Source organism: Triturus cristatus, chromosome 4_1 (genome assembly GCF_964204655.1).
Source record: "Triturus cristatus chromosome 4_1, aTriCri1.1, whole genome shotgun sequence".
Lineage (NCBI taxonomy): Eukaryota > Metazoa > Chordata > Amphibia > Caudata > Salamandridae > Triturus > Triturus cristatus.
In genome coordinates, this window is record NC_140585.1 from 888,528,360 (window position 1) to 888,548,038 (window position 19,679).

The following is a 19,679-nucleotide window of genomic DNA, read 5'->3' on the forward strand; positions in this document are numbered from 1 at the left end:
TCGATCCTGCAGATGCTATTATTTTTGCACTGGCTTTATTAGTGGTTATTAAAATTCAACAGCAAACAAGAGGCATCAGCATTACACATGCTGTCCAATTCAATTCTTCGTAAGTCGGTCCTTAATAGAAAGTGGCCTATTCCCGACTTTGTGGATATTGGCAATTGCATTCATTGTGGGATGACCTTATGCATCATGCCCTTCTGATAACCCACCTTTTCAGAGAAGACTGACAGTTACCTTTCTTTCTTATGCCTTGTGCATAAATATCCCTACTGTTTATTTTTTGTTCTGGGGACTTGGGATCCAAAAATATTTTCTACTATTTTTGCCATTTCAATCCCAGCACTGGCAAACCTTCTTTCACGGGTTGCACTTACCCCGCAGGTTTGCCTGTCTTAGCAGTTTATTAGCGCTGAGGCATAGCCGGCAATCACGACTGTCACTCCTTCATAGCAGTTTTGAGATATGCCAGGAGGGCAAATTCCTCCCAAACTACCCTCATATCTTGGTGGCAAACTCTTTAGGGAAAAACAAACAGATGCTTAAATTTGCATGCCCACCCCTCTTTTCTTTTAGTTGGTTCAACTGGGAGATTTCCCTATATGTCCTTCAAAGGGTAAAGCCACGTCTACCCTCCATTCTTACAAATTCTTAACTTAGTGCACCGTCTTCGGACGACCCATACACATTACATTTACATGGCCTCTGATGGAACACTCCTTTAAACTGGTAAAAAGAACAGAAATTCCAAGCCTGCAATGCAGGTTTTTACTTTGCCAAAGTGATACCAGTTCATGCCTACAACAGCGACATATTCACTCTCTAACTGGCAAAAGGCAATGTCTTGATGGTGGCCCTTCTTACCTCCATCGTCTCTTGACGTTTGTTACCCATCTTTAAAAACTCAGCACTTTGCACCACTCTTCTAACTAACTCTTTTTCTTCATACATTGAAGCACCTTCGGTACCGCACAGACCTTGTTGTAAAGTGCATGTTCACCCTTGGTAACATCATGGCATCAGATTACAGACTGTCATTGTCACCCAACAGAATGGTACTCATTTGACTGACCTGATGAAGGACTGAGTGGACTCCCCTGGATTTGAACTTCTGACCATGAGGTCAAACTCAGACTCCTGCGGCGGCTGCTCTGAGGCACCAGACAACACTGTACTTAGCATTCAAGATTATAACTTAGTCAGCGCCATGAAATGGCACGGCGCACATGAAAGCACTTATCTTTTTTACCTATAAAAAGAACTCTAGGGAGGGGTGGGACCAAACAGCTCAACTCTACTACGTTGGTAAACATTGCAAGGAGGCACGATCGACACAGGCAGAGTACACTGAAATGGCACAAAAGTGAACATAGTGGAAACACAGCATAGGCCTAGAGCAAGCCGCTGTGCTTTAGATGTGTCCGGGTCATACATTGTGTGTGATCTGCCAAGCCATAACTCTCAGACGAGAATAGTGTTTCTGATGCCGTGGTGGACACACATCTGATATCCGATTCCACCGTTGCCACCTTGAAGTCATCAGACACGAGGATGCAGTGCTCTCTGAAGATTCTCTGCCTTATTCTCTGCAGAGCCATGGCCTAGTGTGAGGGCCACCTCAGATTGTTCCTTGGTCTGGATCAATCTTATGAGTCACTGGGCTAGTTTCTTCTAATCCGCTTGCACTCCCGCGTACAAGGCATCATGCCCCGTAAGCTACAGCCACAGAGTGGATGAAACAAAGTAGAGAGAAGTACATCAAGTGTGCCTCAGAGCTCCTCTGAAGTCTCCAGTGTCCCCCGCCATCTTGCTTTAACCCCCCCCCCAACTCCCAGGAGGCGATAGGCCATACCCTTGGTTGCTTTCTCTCAGCAGAGGTGCATTAATCATTGCTTGCAGGTCTGGACTAACAGCTATTGTTCCTTTCTTCGTTGTAGAGATTTTTTATATCAAAATGAAACTCCACTGGGCTGTTTCTTTGGTAGCCCTATAGTTGGACACAGTCTCTTAACCTCACTAACATTCTCATAACCCCATATTGGGCCTGTGCCTCTTGACAATGCTATCCACCTTTGAACGTAGCACTGCTCACTATCACCAGGAGTCCCTGGGGGTGGGTTGTCCACTGTAAAGGTACCGAACACAGTTGCATTAAAATTCTACCTTTGCCGTTCACAGATTTCTGGAAAATGACAGCAACCCGGAATTATTTTTAACAGTGAGACAAAAAAAAAAATGAATAGAATTTTAACGGCTTCAAAAAATTGTTCTTACTTATTTTCATGCCATGGCCGGTTTCAAAGAAGCTTAAAAATGTACTATAGACCCACGCGTTTCCTCCTTGTGTGGCTTAGTATCAGGCCAGCTCTCAGGGCCTGCTTGACTCAGAGGCGCGCATTCAATCCTTGCGACAAGTATTGCCGCTGCCCTTGGAAACGGGGACTATGGCGAGATCGCTGATCTCCCAGTACATCCTCTTCAGGCTTTGATTTTCAGGGTGTAAAAAAGTCGAGCAGTCAAGGCTCACTCTTGCAGGGAGTTGTGGGGTGAAACATCTCGTTTAGGTAGTCTACATGTTCACTTACAATAGACACAATATCTAAACAGTGTTATTCTTTTTCTTTTTTTAAAAACATGTAAGACTTTTATTACATTGAGGAATAAGCTCAGTAACTTCAACCCATTTTATGAGAATAACACTTCAGCGAATAATGGCCTGATTATGAGTCTGGCGGTCCACAGCCCGCCAGACTCACGGTGGCGCAGCGGAGGTGGTCCGGCCACTGCCGCACCATCCGTCCAACCGCCCTTTTATTACTAGGGCGGTCGGACTGCCATTGCACCACCACAACCGCCAGCGATCAGAGATCCCTGGCAGTGGTGCGGCAGTCTGAGGGCAGCAATATAAATGGTGGTGCCATGAGGCACCACCAAGCATACAACAACTTTCCTCACCGCCAGCGGTCTTATGCAGGTTCTTCCTCCATGAAACTGCTAGCAGAGAGGAAAGAAAGGGGGCACACAGGGTCCCCACTTGACCATGTGCACGGGGATGCATGGAGGGGGCACATGTTGTGGCCTCCTGTATTTTTGCACCCCAGTTCTTGCAGGGAAGTGATGCACGACATGGTGCATTCCTTCCCGCGCAGGAACGAGTGCTGGCGTTCCAGTGGTGGTGCAGTTTAAGCCTCACTATGAGTGAGGCTTAAACCGCCACGCCACGCCGCCAGACCACGCCACCAGACCACAAAAATACTTGTAATCTGGCGGGTGACAGTGAGGGTTTTGGCGGTGCAGGAGCATGGCAGTGGCATGGCGGTGGCATGCTGCCTACTCCAGCACCACCAAAACTCGTAATCAGGCCCTAAGGCTTTTCATGATGCTTGGTATTGTTATGTTAAACTAGAGTCATTACATGCCTGCAAAGATTACAAAGGGCCACACGTAAGACTCTTTTTAGCGGTCACAAATGGAGATTTGAGCCGTTTACAACCGCTAAAAAGGGTTGTAGCATGTATCAACGATATTTTGCGAGTCTTTAACCTGTTATTGACTTACAAAATAGGGTTTGCATGGCGCTGTTAGGAAGGGGCATGCCAAGTGAGTCCTTTCCTAATAGCGAGTTGCAGGGGGATGTACGATTGTTTTGCGACCGGAATGCAGTCATAAAACAATTGCAGTTTACCGCTTACTTCTAGTAGGTGGTAAGCCACTCACAAACAGGAAGAGGTAACCAGGGAACCCCTTCCCCTTAGTGATTGGCAGCAAACATGGTTTTTAAGAGCAGGCAGTGGTCCCATGTACCACTGCCTAATCTTAAAAAATGAAACTGAAATTTGTATTTTTGTTTTGAAAACGCACCCGTTTTCCCTTATGGAAAACAAGCTGCATTTTTTAAAAAATTTGCTTTATTTAAAGACTAAACACAGACATGGGTGTCTGCTATCCGTAGCAGGCCACCATACCAGTGTTATTGCCCATTCCCAATGAGTCGCAAATTTGGACCTGCCTTATGAATATTGATGAGGCAGGTCATTTGCGACCCCACTGGGAATCGCTAAATGTGTCTGAGACACATTAGTACATTTCCTTTGGCAACTCCCAAATTACGAGTTGCTAAAATTTGCAAATTGCGAGTTGTAAAACCAAATGGTCGTAAATGTGACCCAAAGTTACTAGGTTAGGAGTCAAGCCAAGGAGAGCATCGGACAGTGTCCATCTGCAAGGGCCACAGCTTACTCTTACTCAGTAAGTTCGAAACAGATGGGTATCTAACTCAGGGCACACCATGGGTCACTTTGAGTGGGCTCAAGTCTTGTTGCAGGGCAAAGTAGTCCACCTGATCCAGCATGCTTCAGTAGAATCTATGGCTGTGAAGCGACTGCTAGGCTCAGAGAGGTAGCCAGCAGCTGGGGAGGTGCAGCATTGGGGATGGATTAGCTCTCAGCATCTGAGCCTAGGCTAGAGATTTGTAGGTTCATGGGCTGGGTTGTAGGCGTATATTCATTACCTTGGCTACACAACATGCAAGGAGGTAATGACGCTTCCACTGAGCTTGATCACTGCTAGATTCAATATCGCTGGTCAGGCTGCAGCATGGAACGTGCTCCGCAGTGCAGAGTGGGGAGAAAACCAGGAGAGGACGACTGCAACAGCACTGGTCTCATAGTACCACTCGCATTCTCAGACGCTGGTCCTGGGTCACAGAACCACGCTTCTCTGTGCAGGAAAACATCAGTTTGGTGCAGCGCAGACCCACTACTCTACACCCAACACCGTCTAGCATTCTGCTGGGGAGCAACATACTAAAATCATTTAGAGGGCATGCCATGAGAACATAGCTAGTTTGCCAAAACAAATAAAGGAAGTGCAGGTTTTCATGTGGACACAGCTCCAGCAACTTACATTTTCCATTGCAGAAAATATGAGACCACCCAGGAAAGCAGCATCACCCAGAAAATAATAGAATAGAATTTTGGCTCCCCCACCACAGCTTATCAAATACTCATCTGAACAATTCCAGAATTTACTCGGTAAGCCTCACCCTGGCTGTAGCTTATTTCACCCCACAGATGACGTTATTATTTGTTCTCACTGTGATTTTATCTTTCGTACACTACCCTCCAGTGAGGCAAATTGTACAATTATAGACAGTGTTTTTGCCCAACAAAATCACTGTCTCTCCTCTAACAAAGTGTTTAACTTCTGGAATATTAACTGTCGATCCCTCCCTAAACATAAGGAGGATATCATCAACCTATTAAGCAGTGAACAACCAGACGCAATTTTTCTAACTGAAACATGGTTGCATACAAGTTCAGGACCAGACGTGGCCACGGCTTTACCTGCCAACTATGCCCTAGTTAGAAAAGATAGAAATCTAAGGGTAGGAGGAGGCATTGCATTAATCTTTAAAAAATGCTACTCATGCAAATTTGAGGACCTGCCTCTTACTGGTTGCGAAGCAGCTTTATTTAAACTTACTTTGACTTCTCAGTTTACTTTCTCCGGTAAGCTGGTTTATCGGCCCCCAGAACCGTCCGGTCCTTGGGTATTATCATTCCCAGACTTGATTGCCCCCTATCTACTTAAAATGGCTAATTTCACCGTTTTAGGTGATTTAAATCTCCATCTTGACAATACTGAGTGCACAACTAGCGCCGCATTGATTTCGGATCTGGCTGCTATGAACTTACCACTTTGCAATAGCGGCCCAACACATATGGCAGGCCACCTATTAGAACCCATCTTTTCTAAATTATCTCACATTCAACGTCCTCCTGCCTTTCCCTTGAGTTGGTCAGATCACTTTGCGGTCAAGTTCTATTTTACTGCCCCAGGGAAGTTGTTTACATCGGTACCTGGATCACAATCACAATCAAGGAACTGGGAAAATTGGATATGGAAGCATTTTATCAAACCCTGTCCAATAGTGCTCCTATTATGGATTCGATATCAATGTCTTCTTTGGAAACTATTTACAGTTGGATTTCTAATGCAACTGATGACTGCATTCCAACTGCTGTTAAAAAACTGCTTAACCATCGTCCCCACCACTCCGTGGTTTACGCAACAACTAAAAACCAAAAAAAGACAATGTAAAGCATTGGAAAGATGCTGGAGGAAAAACTACTCCTCAGAATCTAAAATTATATACAAAATCGCCTTAAAAAAAAAAAGTTCTATGTAAATTGGCTCAAGCGGAATAGGTTTCCTCCACTTTTTCCAATGCAAAGAACTGTTCACGTACTTTGTTTTCTATGGTCAAAAAGTTAGCTAGCTCAGTTACTCAGCCTACTTCTCCTATTCTAGATGAATCACAATGTAACACTTTCGCTAGCTTTTTTATAAATAAAGTGGAGCAAATATATCTAACACTAGATAAAACTAGACCATTGGCACCTATTTAGTCAGCCCCCTCGCCCGAGCCTATTTTTCTGCCGAATTGTCCACAAAACTGGAAACGTGGTCACTTCTCAATATTAATTCTGGAAGGGTTAACTTGATAAAAATGGTAATCCTGCCAAAGTTAACGTATCTATTCAGTACCATTCCTCTTGGTTTCTCAGATAGAGAGATCAGCAAAATACAAGGCAAAATTGGCAGTTTCATCTGGTTAAATAAAACATCAAGACTCTCCTGGAAGAAGCTAAGGCGGAAGCTTCTGAAGGGAGGTTTGGCCCTTCCTGATCTTTTGTGGTATGCCCACTCGTTCCAATTTAAAAATGTTCGGGCATTACTTATGTCTCCGGGTGATTTAGTTGGGGGATGATTTTGAAAGAAATGGCTATTTTTGAGGGAGGAGGAGGGGGCTTCTTATATAAGTTTGGAGCCCCAAGGTATTTCAAAAAAGTACGGTTAAAGGTATTAAAAACAGCCTTAAATGGATGGTATAAGATCAGGAGAATGTGGGGGATCCGTTATTATTCAGACTTTGCCCCCATTTGGGACTCCCCTGGTCTGCCTGCTTGTTTGAAAGACTGCCTGGCGAAACCTATAAAGGATGCTGGCCTTATGATTTGGTCTGACCTTATTTCCTCAGAAGGCGTCCATCCATGGGAGGTGTTAAAGACCCGAATTGGCAGCCTATTTTCAAGATTTAAATATCTCCAATTGGTCTCCTGGTTAACTGCAGAGAAAGAACATATAGGTGGAAACTGGGAAAATAGAGTCTCTTTTTCAAAACACGAATCTTATCAAAAAAGAGGTAGGCCATTGGTATAAAACACTTTTGGAAACTGATTTGGCCAAGTCTCCCCCACAGCAGTCGGTTTGGAACCTATCTGTCTTGGACAGTGTTGCTGTAGAGTTATATGAATCCTCTCTGCATATACTGTATAAACGAATCAAACCTGCTTCATTAAAAAAGAACCATTTCTATGTTATCAACAGACTATATTACACCCTAAGAAAATAGCCAAGTTTGCTACCTATGTATCTGCTAAATGCCCAAGGTGTGATTTTTCTCCGGCTGATGACTTACACATTTTTTTCGATTGTGGAAAATTAAGGCCCTTCTGGCAGCAAGTGGAATATGCGCTTTATGCTATCTTTAAAGTCAAGATCATCCTGAGCCTTCCGTTAGTAATCTTTGGTATTAATAATGACTTGATGGACTGGATGTCAGTAACGCAAAAAGGCTTGATAATGTATTTAATACTTATTGCCAGAAGAGAGATATGTAGACTGTGGAAAGATCCAACACCCCCACTGTACGAAAAATGGCTGAGGGCCTCATTCAGTGCTGCCCGATTAGATCTTGGTCACTTGGATGGTATGGAATCCAGCATTTGGTCACCACTCTTAAGCTGGGGCAGAGACCTGAGATTGATTTAGTACCCCCAGGTCCTATGATTACACCTAGCTTCAAAAGAAGTTGGCCTGGGCAGGCCTATAGCTAATGCAAAATGCAGATGCCAGGGGGAGTTCAGGATATCGGTTGGCTTACTGCTTTTCATTGCAAGTGCTATATGGTGAGATGAGGACAAAAAAAAAAATATATATTAACTCTTTCAAAAACAAATTTAGGCAGCCTTAAGTCAGGGTCTCCTTGTGATCTCCTTCCTGTTTCTGTATTTCAGCAACTGGAGTTGCCATCCTTAAAAATTATTATGGAGCTACTTAACGCTTCGCTCCAAGAGGCCATGGTTCTGCCTGATTGGAAACATGCCATGGTCCTCCCACTTTTGAAAAAGGCTAATGCCGACCCTGCCCAGTCATCCAATTTCAGGCCTATCTCCCTGCTCCCAATTTTTTCCAAAATCTTGGAAAAACATGTTAACCTACAACGAACTGAGTTTATCGAATCCTCTAATTTTCTGCATTCGTCCCAGTCTGGCTTCCGAGCGGGTTTCTTGACTGAATAGGCAATATTTAGATACAGGTAACACTGTGGCCCTCATACCGTTCGACTTGAGTGCTGCATTTGACACGGTCTCTCACACCATGTTAATTAAATCCTTGCAGTCTCTTGGTATTACTGGTACAGCACTTGGCTGGTTGTCTTCTTTCTTATCCAAGCGGACTTTTCAAGTCTTTTCTTCTAGGGCTGGGTCAAAAATCCACTCTTCTCCTTAAGGGGTACCTCAGGGATAAATTTTAAGTCCTCTTCTGTTTAATGTATATGTACAACCTTTGGCAGCGATCGCAGAAGAGGCTGGGTTGTCTCTTTTTTCGTATGCTGACGACACCCAAATTATTATTTCCCTTTCTGCAGAAAAGCTACCAGGACCCTCAACTCTTCAAGTTGGCTTGAGTAAAATTGCATCTTGGATGCAAATCAATCTACTCAAGCTCAATGGTGTAAAATCTGAGGTCCTTATTCTAGGGAAAAATAAAGACCTGTGGGGTCCCCAACATTGGCCCAGTACAATGGGTCCTTTACCTGTGCCCACCTCTCAAGTCCACAACCTGGGATTTATCATTGATAGCAATTTATCTATGAAGCAACATGCGGTAAAAACTGCTGCCACCTGCTTCACCATCTTAAAATGGTTGAAGAAAATCATCTGGATGCTCCCTAGTGCTACCCAAAAGACCGTTGTCCAGGTACTTGTAACATCTAGACTGGACTACGGAAATATTCTTTACTTGGGAGCAAATAGGTTTGTATTACGTACGCTTCAGGTGGTGCAGAATTCTGCTGCAAGACTGCTTTGCAAACTCCCAAGAATATCCTCTACTCCTAGTGCTTTGAGAGAGCTACACGGGCTTAGAGTGGAAAAATGGACTAAGTTTAAAGCTCTGAACAATATGTTCAAGATCAAGACAGGTACTGCCCCTCAATACCTGAAAAAACTAGTCCGCCCCTATCAGCCCTCCCGCCTGTTGCGTTCCACATCTCAGGAAAAATTTGTGGTTCCTAGGGTCAAGCTTACAAGAATGGGTGGTCGCTCTTTTTCCTATCTTGGCCCACTCTTATGGAATTCTCTCCCCATATTGAATTGTAGAGAAACACTTTATACGAATTTCCGTAAACTACTAAAAACTTGGTTGTTCAATCCATAATCTTTCACTTCCTTGGTTCCTTCAGCTCTGCGCTGGGAAACCCTTTTTGGGTAGCTGTGTGCATTATAAAACTATTTTAACATAACATGACATAGAAGCTAAAGTGTATACAATTTGTAGGTAATAGTACCTGGTTTATGGTGTCTAACGAGTTATCAGGACTAAAGTGATCAATAGTAGAAGATAATGGAGATTTTCTATTTCCAAATGTGTCTTCCGTTTTCATGCATAAACTATGATTCCGCTCCTTTTGCTTCCAGTGTTAATTTTTCCGCAAATAAATCTCCCAGCTCAGCCTAGTGATATGAGTTTAGTCAGCTAGTTTGATCATAGCAGTGACTCTGATGTTGACGAGGCCAGATGAATAAAGTAGCTGCTCCCCACATGCTCCCTGCAGTAATAAGAGTCCATTTTAAAATGTCCAGACTGGAATAAATCAAAGTATGTGTCAGTCAATCCGCTATACTGCTATATGCCTTCCCACGCGGGTTCCTAAATGCTAAATGTTACTTTTCCTAGCAGCCAGCAGAAAGCCTCAGTTGTGAGGGCCAACCATGTCAACTCACTCATAACTCACTCATACATCTAATCTTTTAGAGTCTCTCTTCTCTTCTGGACCCAGCTCTCCGGGGTACTTACGGCATCTCCTCGGGTAGCACATCAGCCAAGATGTTGATGGAGTCAGTCTTTGCCTTGGAGGTGGGGGCAGCGGCTAGAAGGATCTTCAGGAGAGCAATCTGTGCAGGGGGAGCAGAGGCATGAATGAACAAGGAGGGAGGCCTTTTCCAGTGGCATCATTTTACCAAAACTACGGGCCCGCAGAAGTCACGTCACAATCAGTCCTCCCTAATGACATCATAGAATAAGACAGAATGTAATCTGTGATCCAATGATATTGCACATGGAGCTATTTTTTCTTTTTCTAAAGTATTTTTTTCGACGAGTAAATCATTTCATTGTAAAGGACTGTTTCTATCCAAGAGTGGCTAATAGATATATATATTCAATTAGGAAAGCAACAGTTAGAATTACAGCAACGTAAACGCTTTATCTGTGTTTCCAAAATCAATTTAAAGGTATCCTGTGATGTACATTGTTGAAGTGTATACTACTTTATATCATCACTCAATAAAAATATTCAGACGTCATTCAAAGTACAGTTTTTCCAACAATAATCCCATTTGAGTTGTTTTCAGTCCATTCATTTCGATCACGAGTAGCAAACATATTAAAAAATGATTACCTTGTGAATCAACCCCATATTGTCAGCCAAATCAACTTTGAATGTGGGGGGAGGGGAGCAGGGGTGTAAAGTATAATCTGCTTTCAAGGCTTGGAATCGCATGTATCATTTACATGTTAATGTCTCGGTTCATGCTCCAGTAATTAGTTAGCTTCTTTGAACAGTGCCCAGCTCAGAAATGTTAGTGCTTACATGTTTAGGCCCATAAGTTCCCTATAGGAGCCTTCCTCAGGGCTTCACTAGACCAATATTGTTATAAATGAGGTTGTGTTACATCATGCATTTGTCAGTGGTTGGAATATCTGCAGTGTCAATACCACACGTGACCTATGAATCTGGAATCCGGGCTGTGAACAAATGCCATTTTTTATGCTAGAGAAAAAGTTACACTACTCAAGTTATTAACAAATATTTGCGTGACAAATAAACATCATTGCTCCCCATAGGTCTTGGCATATGTTGCTGCTGTGAAGAAGGACAAAGGTTTTTAATGGTTGAAATGGTAGACACTAGCAATTTATGAAAGAAATTAACATCTGGTTTCTAATTAGCACATTTATGTCATTATTGGTATGTTTTCTTTGTGGAGAGGATCCCTATGGTTCCTGGGGTGGGGAGGGGGGAATAATAGAAAATAATTTTACAGAATATCCCTCTACACCTACCATGTATTGAGGGAGGTTGTACAGCATAGTCTGGTAAAGAACCTCACAGGGGGTCTCTTGCACATTCTCCTCACCCTGCAAAGTGGTGGAAGCAACAAAAAAATAAGGTGACATTATCAGCATCAATTACAAACTACCACAAGTCCTGCCATGTATCAATCGGTTATTGATAAATTAAGCCACACAGCAACATATCATTAGAGACAAGTCAATCATAATCAATACAGTAACAAGAAGCAACTATCCTCCTAAACGTGTTGTTGGTGCACAGTGACACAATACAGTACACAATGAAATATTGCAATGCTGCAACAATAGCATGAAATGTTTTGTAATCACCAAAGAGACTTTCAACTGCCCTCGTCCATTTCCCTCAACCTACGACCAAGTGGGCCACCCTCAACAAACTTCTTCATGGGCTATTAATAGACATTAACATGGGCTCTACAGCACAGCCCCATTCTCCTCTCCACGAGGCCCCGTTGTCCCCTTCACAGTCCTCCCCATAGTGTCACCTCCACCGAAACCTCAATGTCCCCTCCACAGAGCCTCTGGTATCTTCTCTGCAGAGAATCCAGTGCCCCTCGTCCGCAGAGAACCCAGCGCCTCTTCCACAGAGACTCAAGTGCCCCCTCCAGAATGCCCGCATCATGTCCCCATCATAGAGATCCCTGCTTCTCCTCCACGGAGAGCCTAGTGTGCCCTCCACAGAGTTGCCATCTCCTCCACAGAGACAAAAGAAAATCAACAGAAAGGGTTATGTGGAAAACAAAATAAAACTCATTTGTGGGGGTCATGTTACCATTTCTAAAAAAATTCAGGGAATCAGCTGCACGAAGACACAACAGAGGAGTTGTCGCATTTTTGCGCGTGGACAAAGGGCGATCGGAAGATTCACTGCAGCCTGACGCAACATTTCAACAGAGGACTCCCACAAACAGCCTTACCAAAGACATGGGGCAATTCTCCAGGTCCTCTTCATTGCGTATCTGCACATCTGCCACCGACACATACTTGTACTGGAGAAAAAACAGAACATCAACTGGACACAGTGCAGAAGTATTATGCAGGATGTTCCATCTAGTACACGCCCAACCACCACCTTTGCACCTATCTGAGCAGTGGGAGGGAGGCAAGCACAAAGGGCCAGCATAGCTCAAAGGTTGAATTGTATGTTTCATCTGGAATCAATACGGGAGACTGACAACACCTACAAGTAAAGCATGAGTGGGAAGTAAAAACAAGTCCTGGGAGAGGTTTTAAGAGACTTCAGTCAAATCTCAGCAAGATAAAAGAACTGGCCCCCCACATCACAGTTGGTATGAAGTATTTTGAACACTACGGAATCTCCGATAATCAATAACATCCCTGGTATGCTATCAGTTCATTTAAAACTGGATCTTGGATGTCCCACCAACCTAGCTGGAAAAAGTAAAAAAAAAAAACACACACACAACAACCACAGAGTTGGGAGCTTTGCAAAGGCAATGAAAAATAACAGCACAAAGCCCTGAGACTGTTCAGAGAAGCTGTGGTTTAAAGCACGCACACTTTTGATTGCCAGCCGTTTGACTGTCTGGAATATTGCCCTATCCTTCTGGGGATGTTGTCTCCTAAACAAAGAACATCACACAACACCAGGCTTAGCAAGTAACGTGTATAGCAGTGACACAACCCTATTCTTGCACCTCTCCAATGCTGCACCCTTCTTTCTCTTACTCTTCCCATCAGGACTCGTTCTGTGACAAGGTCACAATAAGTGGCTGCCATAGGGACCACCAGCAGAGGGGGGGGGGGGGGGGAGATTGTCTCTGGAGTAATTAAGCATAGTCCCACTTCAAGGGAAGTAGGCAACAAAATGTTTATTTCTATCAGGGTGTCACAAAACGCTGCACTGTTTCTGCTTTTGGTGGCCGTAGTCGAGACCGCGGGACTGCTCAAGCAAACGCCGGCTTCCCTGCTGAGCCCTGCTCCTGCATGAGACAACTAGTGAAAGGATAGTGGCAGGGATCATTAAACTGCGCCAGATTATGTGCCAAATGACCATAAAAGGTGGGCCATTAAACATCGAGCAGATACATTCAGAATCCAACCCACGAATAAAACCGAAGACATGACTTAAGATCTATATGTTGGAAGTTACCTGCTTCAAGGTCTTGACACTTTCGTGGATGGGGCGGGGTAACCCAACTAAAGTATCTGTGTCACTGCAAGTAAAATAAAAGCAGGAATCAGACGAAAACAACAACAGAGGAGAATATTGGAGGGAGAACTGAACCAGCCTATGCTCGGTTGGATGAGTTACTGTGATGGACATCATTACTCAATATAGTTAAAAGTATAGTTACTTGCTCAGCTGTGGCAGTTACAATGTTATAGTGGCACCTAGTTTTCAATCAAACTTCAGGAAAACATAATGTGTCATTCTGAACAGATGTCATTGATTGGCTGACCACCCACTGCATTCTCCAATAAACCTGCATGTCTGCAAGGGCCATCTTCTTCTTCTTTTTAATTGTTCCCCTAGATATCCTGACCATCCTCCAAAAATAAAGGCTATTTGTCAGGAATAACGTTGACATTCCCTTGTACTGCAGAACATACTACCAGGACAGCAAAACAATTGAAAGTTGGACATGACTGACCCAGTCTTTACTTCTTGTAATTCCCTTGGCTAGCATTCCATTAAGTGATCCTAATGCTCCTGCAATATCACAAAAAGGGATAAACCATATACAAAGTAGTCACTGCCCCACCTCAAAAGGAGCAGTCCTGCTTAAACTGATGGTCCGTGCCCCTTTGAATACAAGCTACTACCAACATGTTTTGGCCATTTTAGGCCATGAGTGTCAAGGACCAATGTCTGGGCACACCCTTCTCAAAGGGAAATTCACTAAGACAAACCCATGAACCTTATCCGAACAGAAGCTGCTGTTCTTGGTCATTTCCCACGGAGAATGAATGTTTTTCAAGGATGTCCTAGTGTGCCTCCTGGGATATGTCAACCAAACCCCAGATGCTACCCGTAAGCTTACTACAATGCTTTTAGTGCTGGCCAAGCGCCGGGTATCCATTCACTGGGGGCGTAGACCAGGGCCTACTGTCAGGGCTTGGCTGTACGATGCGGCTCGATGCCAGACACGGTTGGGTGAGTTTTGGGACCTGATGCCAGCCGCCAGCAGACCCCCGGACATATGGGCTCCACTTACCTCCTATCTAAACTGTTTAGCTGCCCTTGACGATTCACCAACTCACTCCCTCACATCTGACAAACTTATTTCCAGGGATAGTACCACTCTAAGTACCCCCTCAATGAGTCAGCCTCTTAGTGGTTTTCCTGAAGCGCTTTGTTCCTTACTATTTGGAATCATGATGTACGATATGTTCCTTTGAGTGTGGCCTTCACCTTTTCCTTACTGTGACTTACAATTGTGAATGTTTTTTGTGACTGCATTATTGCTGCAATTCTTATTTGTAATGTGTCCTTTCCTTTTCAATAAAGCTTTTTTAAAAATAAAAAATAAATAAAAAAAAGGATGTCCTATAGGACCAACATTAGACACACAAAACCTAAGACAATGTTTTCTTGTTTTATTTTATGTGAGAAGTCAACACTTATGTTGGAGTCAGTGTGAGACTGGATTTAGTGCCTACAGTTTGTGAATTGTGTGAAAAAACAACAAGGGCACCCAAAGGAATTAAACAGGGACCTTGGGTAGTTATCTATTACAGGAAACACTGGTCCCTGAAATCAAAATATAGTTAGTCATACAATGAATATTGCCAAGATTGGTACTATATTTCAGCCAATGTCCAGCCGGACAAGGCACCTTTAATAAGTAGAAATGATTAACAATAATCCCGAGAATGTAAGTAGAATCTTAGTGGGACACAAGCCTGTATCCTTAGACTTACATTTCGCGAGGACAACATGTGAAAAACATTCAGGCAATTTCAATGATGTTTCTATTTTGAAAAATTTAAACAGTAGCGAAACATCAAATACAAATACTGTCACCTTCACAATACATTATATACAGAAAATCGAATGTGTAAGGTGAACAATTATGTCGACGGCGTTTCGATCCTTATCAGGGGGATATCGAATCATCATCAGGACTGAACAATTAAATTGCCCATATTCAGATGCCTGAATTTACATAAAATAAACAACAAAACACAAAAGTTTGGGAAAAAAATGTAGGGAGAAAGGGGGAGGAAATAACAACATAGTAGTTATTAAATACGTTTTCAAAGTAGAACACATGACGTAGAATAGAAAATTTGCGTCAGATCAAGCCGCTATCTACATTTACATGAATTCGAAATTGGATTCTGTTATGATAGTGGCATTGTGGACACCAAGCATCCGAAGGATCTTTAAGAGGACATAGGAGGAGGGTGAAGTTATAGAGGTAAAAAGATCAAATACGAGTAAGAGCTTGGAGAACAGAGAGTGAGTGGAAGGTGATTATAACCACAATGGGTTAAAATTTACAAATTTGTGCGTGTAATTGTGATGGTAAAAGGAAGAATAGTCTCGTAGTAAAAGATTTATTGTGAGGCGGAGACATGCCGTTAAAATGCCCAGCAGTGTAATTGAGGGCAGGCGTTCGCTTAACAGAATTGCGCCGTGATGAGAAAGCCGTGAGTGTACCGCGGGGGGAGGGAATTACCTCAAGGTACCAAGGGTAAGCAGAGGGGGCGTCTGTGACGGGTAGCGAGATCACAATACTCCAGAGGGACGCGTTTGTTAGGTACAATGCCTGTGAAGAGAAAGGCTGGAGTGAGGTGGATGGAATGGAAGCGGCGAGTGAGAGAGGGTAGAGCGAGTTGTGCGCTTACCTAGGACAATTTAGTTTCGTATATGCAGACCACGGTAAAAATTCAAGGTTCGTCTGGGAGGGAAAATGAAAAAACTGGTTGGATCAGGAACCGTGGGGAAGACCTGAGGGGAGGACATGGGAGGAGCAGTGGCGATCCTTACCTCTAAATTGTGAGAGAAGGGAATTCCGTGGCCACGCGTGAAGCGTCTCGTTCGGGCAATGCCGGATCAGTGGTGAGGCGGAAGTGAGACTCCCGTCATGATATGGGTTTGAGGAGTCATGTGATCGGCCATGTAGGCGGTCATGTGATCCGAAGAACGGGCTTGTGAGTGAAACGAGAGTGGTGGGCCTTTGAGGCGCCATATTGGGAGGGTGAAAGCGCAACGATGTTAGATGGGAGCCAAGGAAGTGATGGGATAGAAATGAATTAAAGAGAGTCAACAAATAGTAGCAAAAGAGTATCGTGCCTCAACATTATACATTTAGAGAATCTAAGTAGTAAGTAGTAATGGAAGCGATCATGCCACATCGGTATACATTTGAGAGTTATGCACATTAAGTTATGCAAAGTGTTGCCACATATAAAACAGAGCAGTGGCGAATTGCGGTAGTGGAGACAATGGTGTTGTGGTTAATGTTCAAGAAAGTAGAATGAATAGGTCAAAAGTGTTCATAACAAAGAAGTCCAATCCTCAAGGCGGTTCAGCCCTTTGTGTATGCTACCAGTTTTCAAAATCCACTTCAATTCCTCTTTGTTCAGCAATTGAGAGAGATCTGCGCCTCTCGGTGGGATTTTTACAACAGAAACCACTGTCCAGCGTATGTCGTCCTCAGTATGGTTTAGAGCCTCAAAATGTTCGACCAAAGGTGCATTTGGGGTTTTACATCTTAATCTGCTCCTGTGTTGGCAGATTCTGATCCGGATTTTTTGCGTGGTTTGACCTATGTAAATCATATCATAAGGGCAGAAGATGGCATAGATAACATTACAAGTATTACAGTTGCTGAAGTACTTGTGTACATTACGTATATTCCCAAATGCAAATTCTTTACAATCGGAGGTAAATCTGCACACAGTGCAGTTACCACATCTGGTGTGACCAATCAAGGGTGGTAGGGCCTAATGTTCATGAAGGGTACCAGTATTTATTGTGCTGGGGAGTGCCGCTCTTACCAGGTGGTCTTTAATGTTCTTGCTTTTTTTGAAAGGAAAGAGGGGTCTTTCAAGGTTGAGTATTCCTGTGTTTACTACATTCCAGTGTTTAAGAATGCTTTTACGTAGTTTGTTCGAAGAGAGGGAGAAAGTAGTGACACAGACTATACGGTTCTGTGTTTTCTTTGGTTTGGGTTTCAAGAGAACTTCCCTCGGACAGTACCATGCTCTTTTGAGGGCACTACAAATCAATCTTTTTGGGTAGCCTCTAGAGGTCAGTTTGTTGCTCAGTGTTTTGGCTTCCCTGAAGTAGTCCTCTTTGAGGGTACAGTTACGTCGTATGCGTAGGTATTGAGAATATGGTAGAGAGTCTCTTAAAGCTCTTGGGTGGTTACTACTATACTTCAGCAGAGTATTTCGTTCAGTGGATTTCCTAAAGAGGCTAGTAATCAGATGTCCATCTTTGTGTGCAATATTAAGGTCAAGGAATGGTATGGATGATTTGTTATGTGTGAGTGTGAATTTGAGACCACCGCAGATGTTGTTGAGCCAATGGAGGAAATTTTCAAGCATGGTTTGAGTGTCATGCCAGATCAGAAAAATATCGTCTATGTAACGTTTCCATAGTGACATGGAAGAAAAGAAAGGGTTCTGTTGAACCAGTATGTGGTTTGTTTCAAGTGCATTCATGTACAGAATGGCTAGATTTGGTGCAAAAACTGCTCCCATGGATGTGCCCTTGGTTTGCTGGTAGTATTGGCCATCAAACAAAAATAAATTCCTTGTAAGGCAGATCTCCAGTAATTGTAGAATAAAGATGGTGGGGACTGCATGTGGTCTGATACGTGTGTCTAGAGTTGCCTCAATGATGTGTAGTGCGTCTCGCTGGGGGATGTTTGTATATAATGACTCCACATCGAGAGTGCAGAGTGTATCAGTGGAGGGGCTGAAAACATGATTTTCTACCAGAGTGATCATTTGCATACTGTCTCTCACATAGTAAGGAGTAGATGGAACAAAGTCTTTTATGAAAAAGTCTACATATAGACCCAGTGGCTCAAGAATAGAACCACAGGAGGAGGAGCCTAGCGCGCAACCAAGATGGCCGCGTAGGTGCGAGGCTCCCGAGGACCTCCGCGACCTCCTATGACTATCCTGAACATATCCTGTCCTAGATGAGGGGACTGTGTTGGTGAGCCCGAGCTGAGGTGGCGCCCGTTTTCCGCTTCCAAATCGGACCTCGGACACAGACTTTAGCACCGATTGAGGTTTGCGGCCTTCTCCTAGCCGAACCCCGGATTTGCGTTGTGGGGCGATCCAGTGACGAAGTGAATAACAGCGGCGGACAGGGCTTGGTGGCTCGCGTAACCCGCACTTTCACTTTCGCTTTCGCACCCTCCTTGCTGTATATGCGAGGTTGGGTCGCGGGGCTTTGTGTGTTGGTGTGGCCTCGCTGGGGGACCCTGCCTGCCCGCCGGCTGTGATCCGCCCCGCAGATCTGGGGTAGCACCCCCCCGGAGCCCGTGGACCGACTTGCCCGCCCTTCACGACGTGGCGGGTGCGATTGGGAGACTGGGACCATGGCCACGAAACAAGATGGCGATCGGGCAAAGGTAAAATCGACCCGACGTGGCGCAGCCCACCAGTCCAACAGCATGGATCGCTATACCCTCCAGAAGGGATCTCCTGAGGTGCCACGCAGGTCCCCTGAAGGCCCTACTGATGCCCCCGATCTGCCCACGGATCTGACTCTGCGGGATGTCATGGGCGCCATCGCCGAGATGAAGGCCTCTGTGGGCCAGCGTTTTGACACACTGGCGCAGAAGATCGACTCGGTCCTCGTAGATGTTGGCCTGATAAGGGCCGATCTCTCCAAGACCAACGACCGAGTCGACTCTTTGGCCCACACCGCATCGGGCCTTACGACAGATGTGGCGGCCCTGCAAACGGAGGTGCGCCGGCTTGCTCGGGCGAGTGCGCTGATGGATCGTCGCCTGGAGGACTCCGAGAGTCGGGCCCGGAGGAACAATATCCGTATCATCGGGGTGCCTGAGGGACGTGAGGAGGCGGCGGCGGACCTTTTTGTGGAAGACCTGATTGTTACCCACCTCCAGCCACGGGGGCTGAGTAAATTCTTTGCAGTGGAGAGGGCCCACAGGGTTCCCGGGGGAAGGCCTAAGGTCGGAGCCGCTCCTAGACCTCTCATCGCCCGGATTTTTAATTTTCGGGACAGAGACGCTATCCTCCAATCCTCCAGACTACAGGGACCGATTAGACTTGAC

At 44.5% G+C, this 19,679-nt stretch overlaps 1 protein-coding gene across 1 annotated transcript in view; it reads right to left on the bottom strand.

The window, feature by feature from the left end:
• The window catches only part of STRIP2 (striatin interacting protein 2), a 253,346-nt gene that overhangs the window by 69,217 nt on the left and 164,450 nt on the right, over positions 1-19,679 (bottom strand). Inside the window, exons 12-15 of the mRNA XM_085653636.1 lie at positions 13,562-13,625; positions 12,366-12,437; positions 11,419-11,493; positions 10,150-10,247 (exon numbers count right to left, since the gene is read on the bottom strand). Coding sequence (XP_085509762.1) covers positions 10,150-10,247; positions 11,419-11,493; positions 12,366-12,437; positions 13,562-13,625 — 309 coding nt within the window. The remainder of the gene's footprint in view (positions 1-10,149; positions 10,248-11,418; positions 11,494-12,365; positions 12,438-13,561; positions 13,626-19,679) is intronic.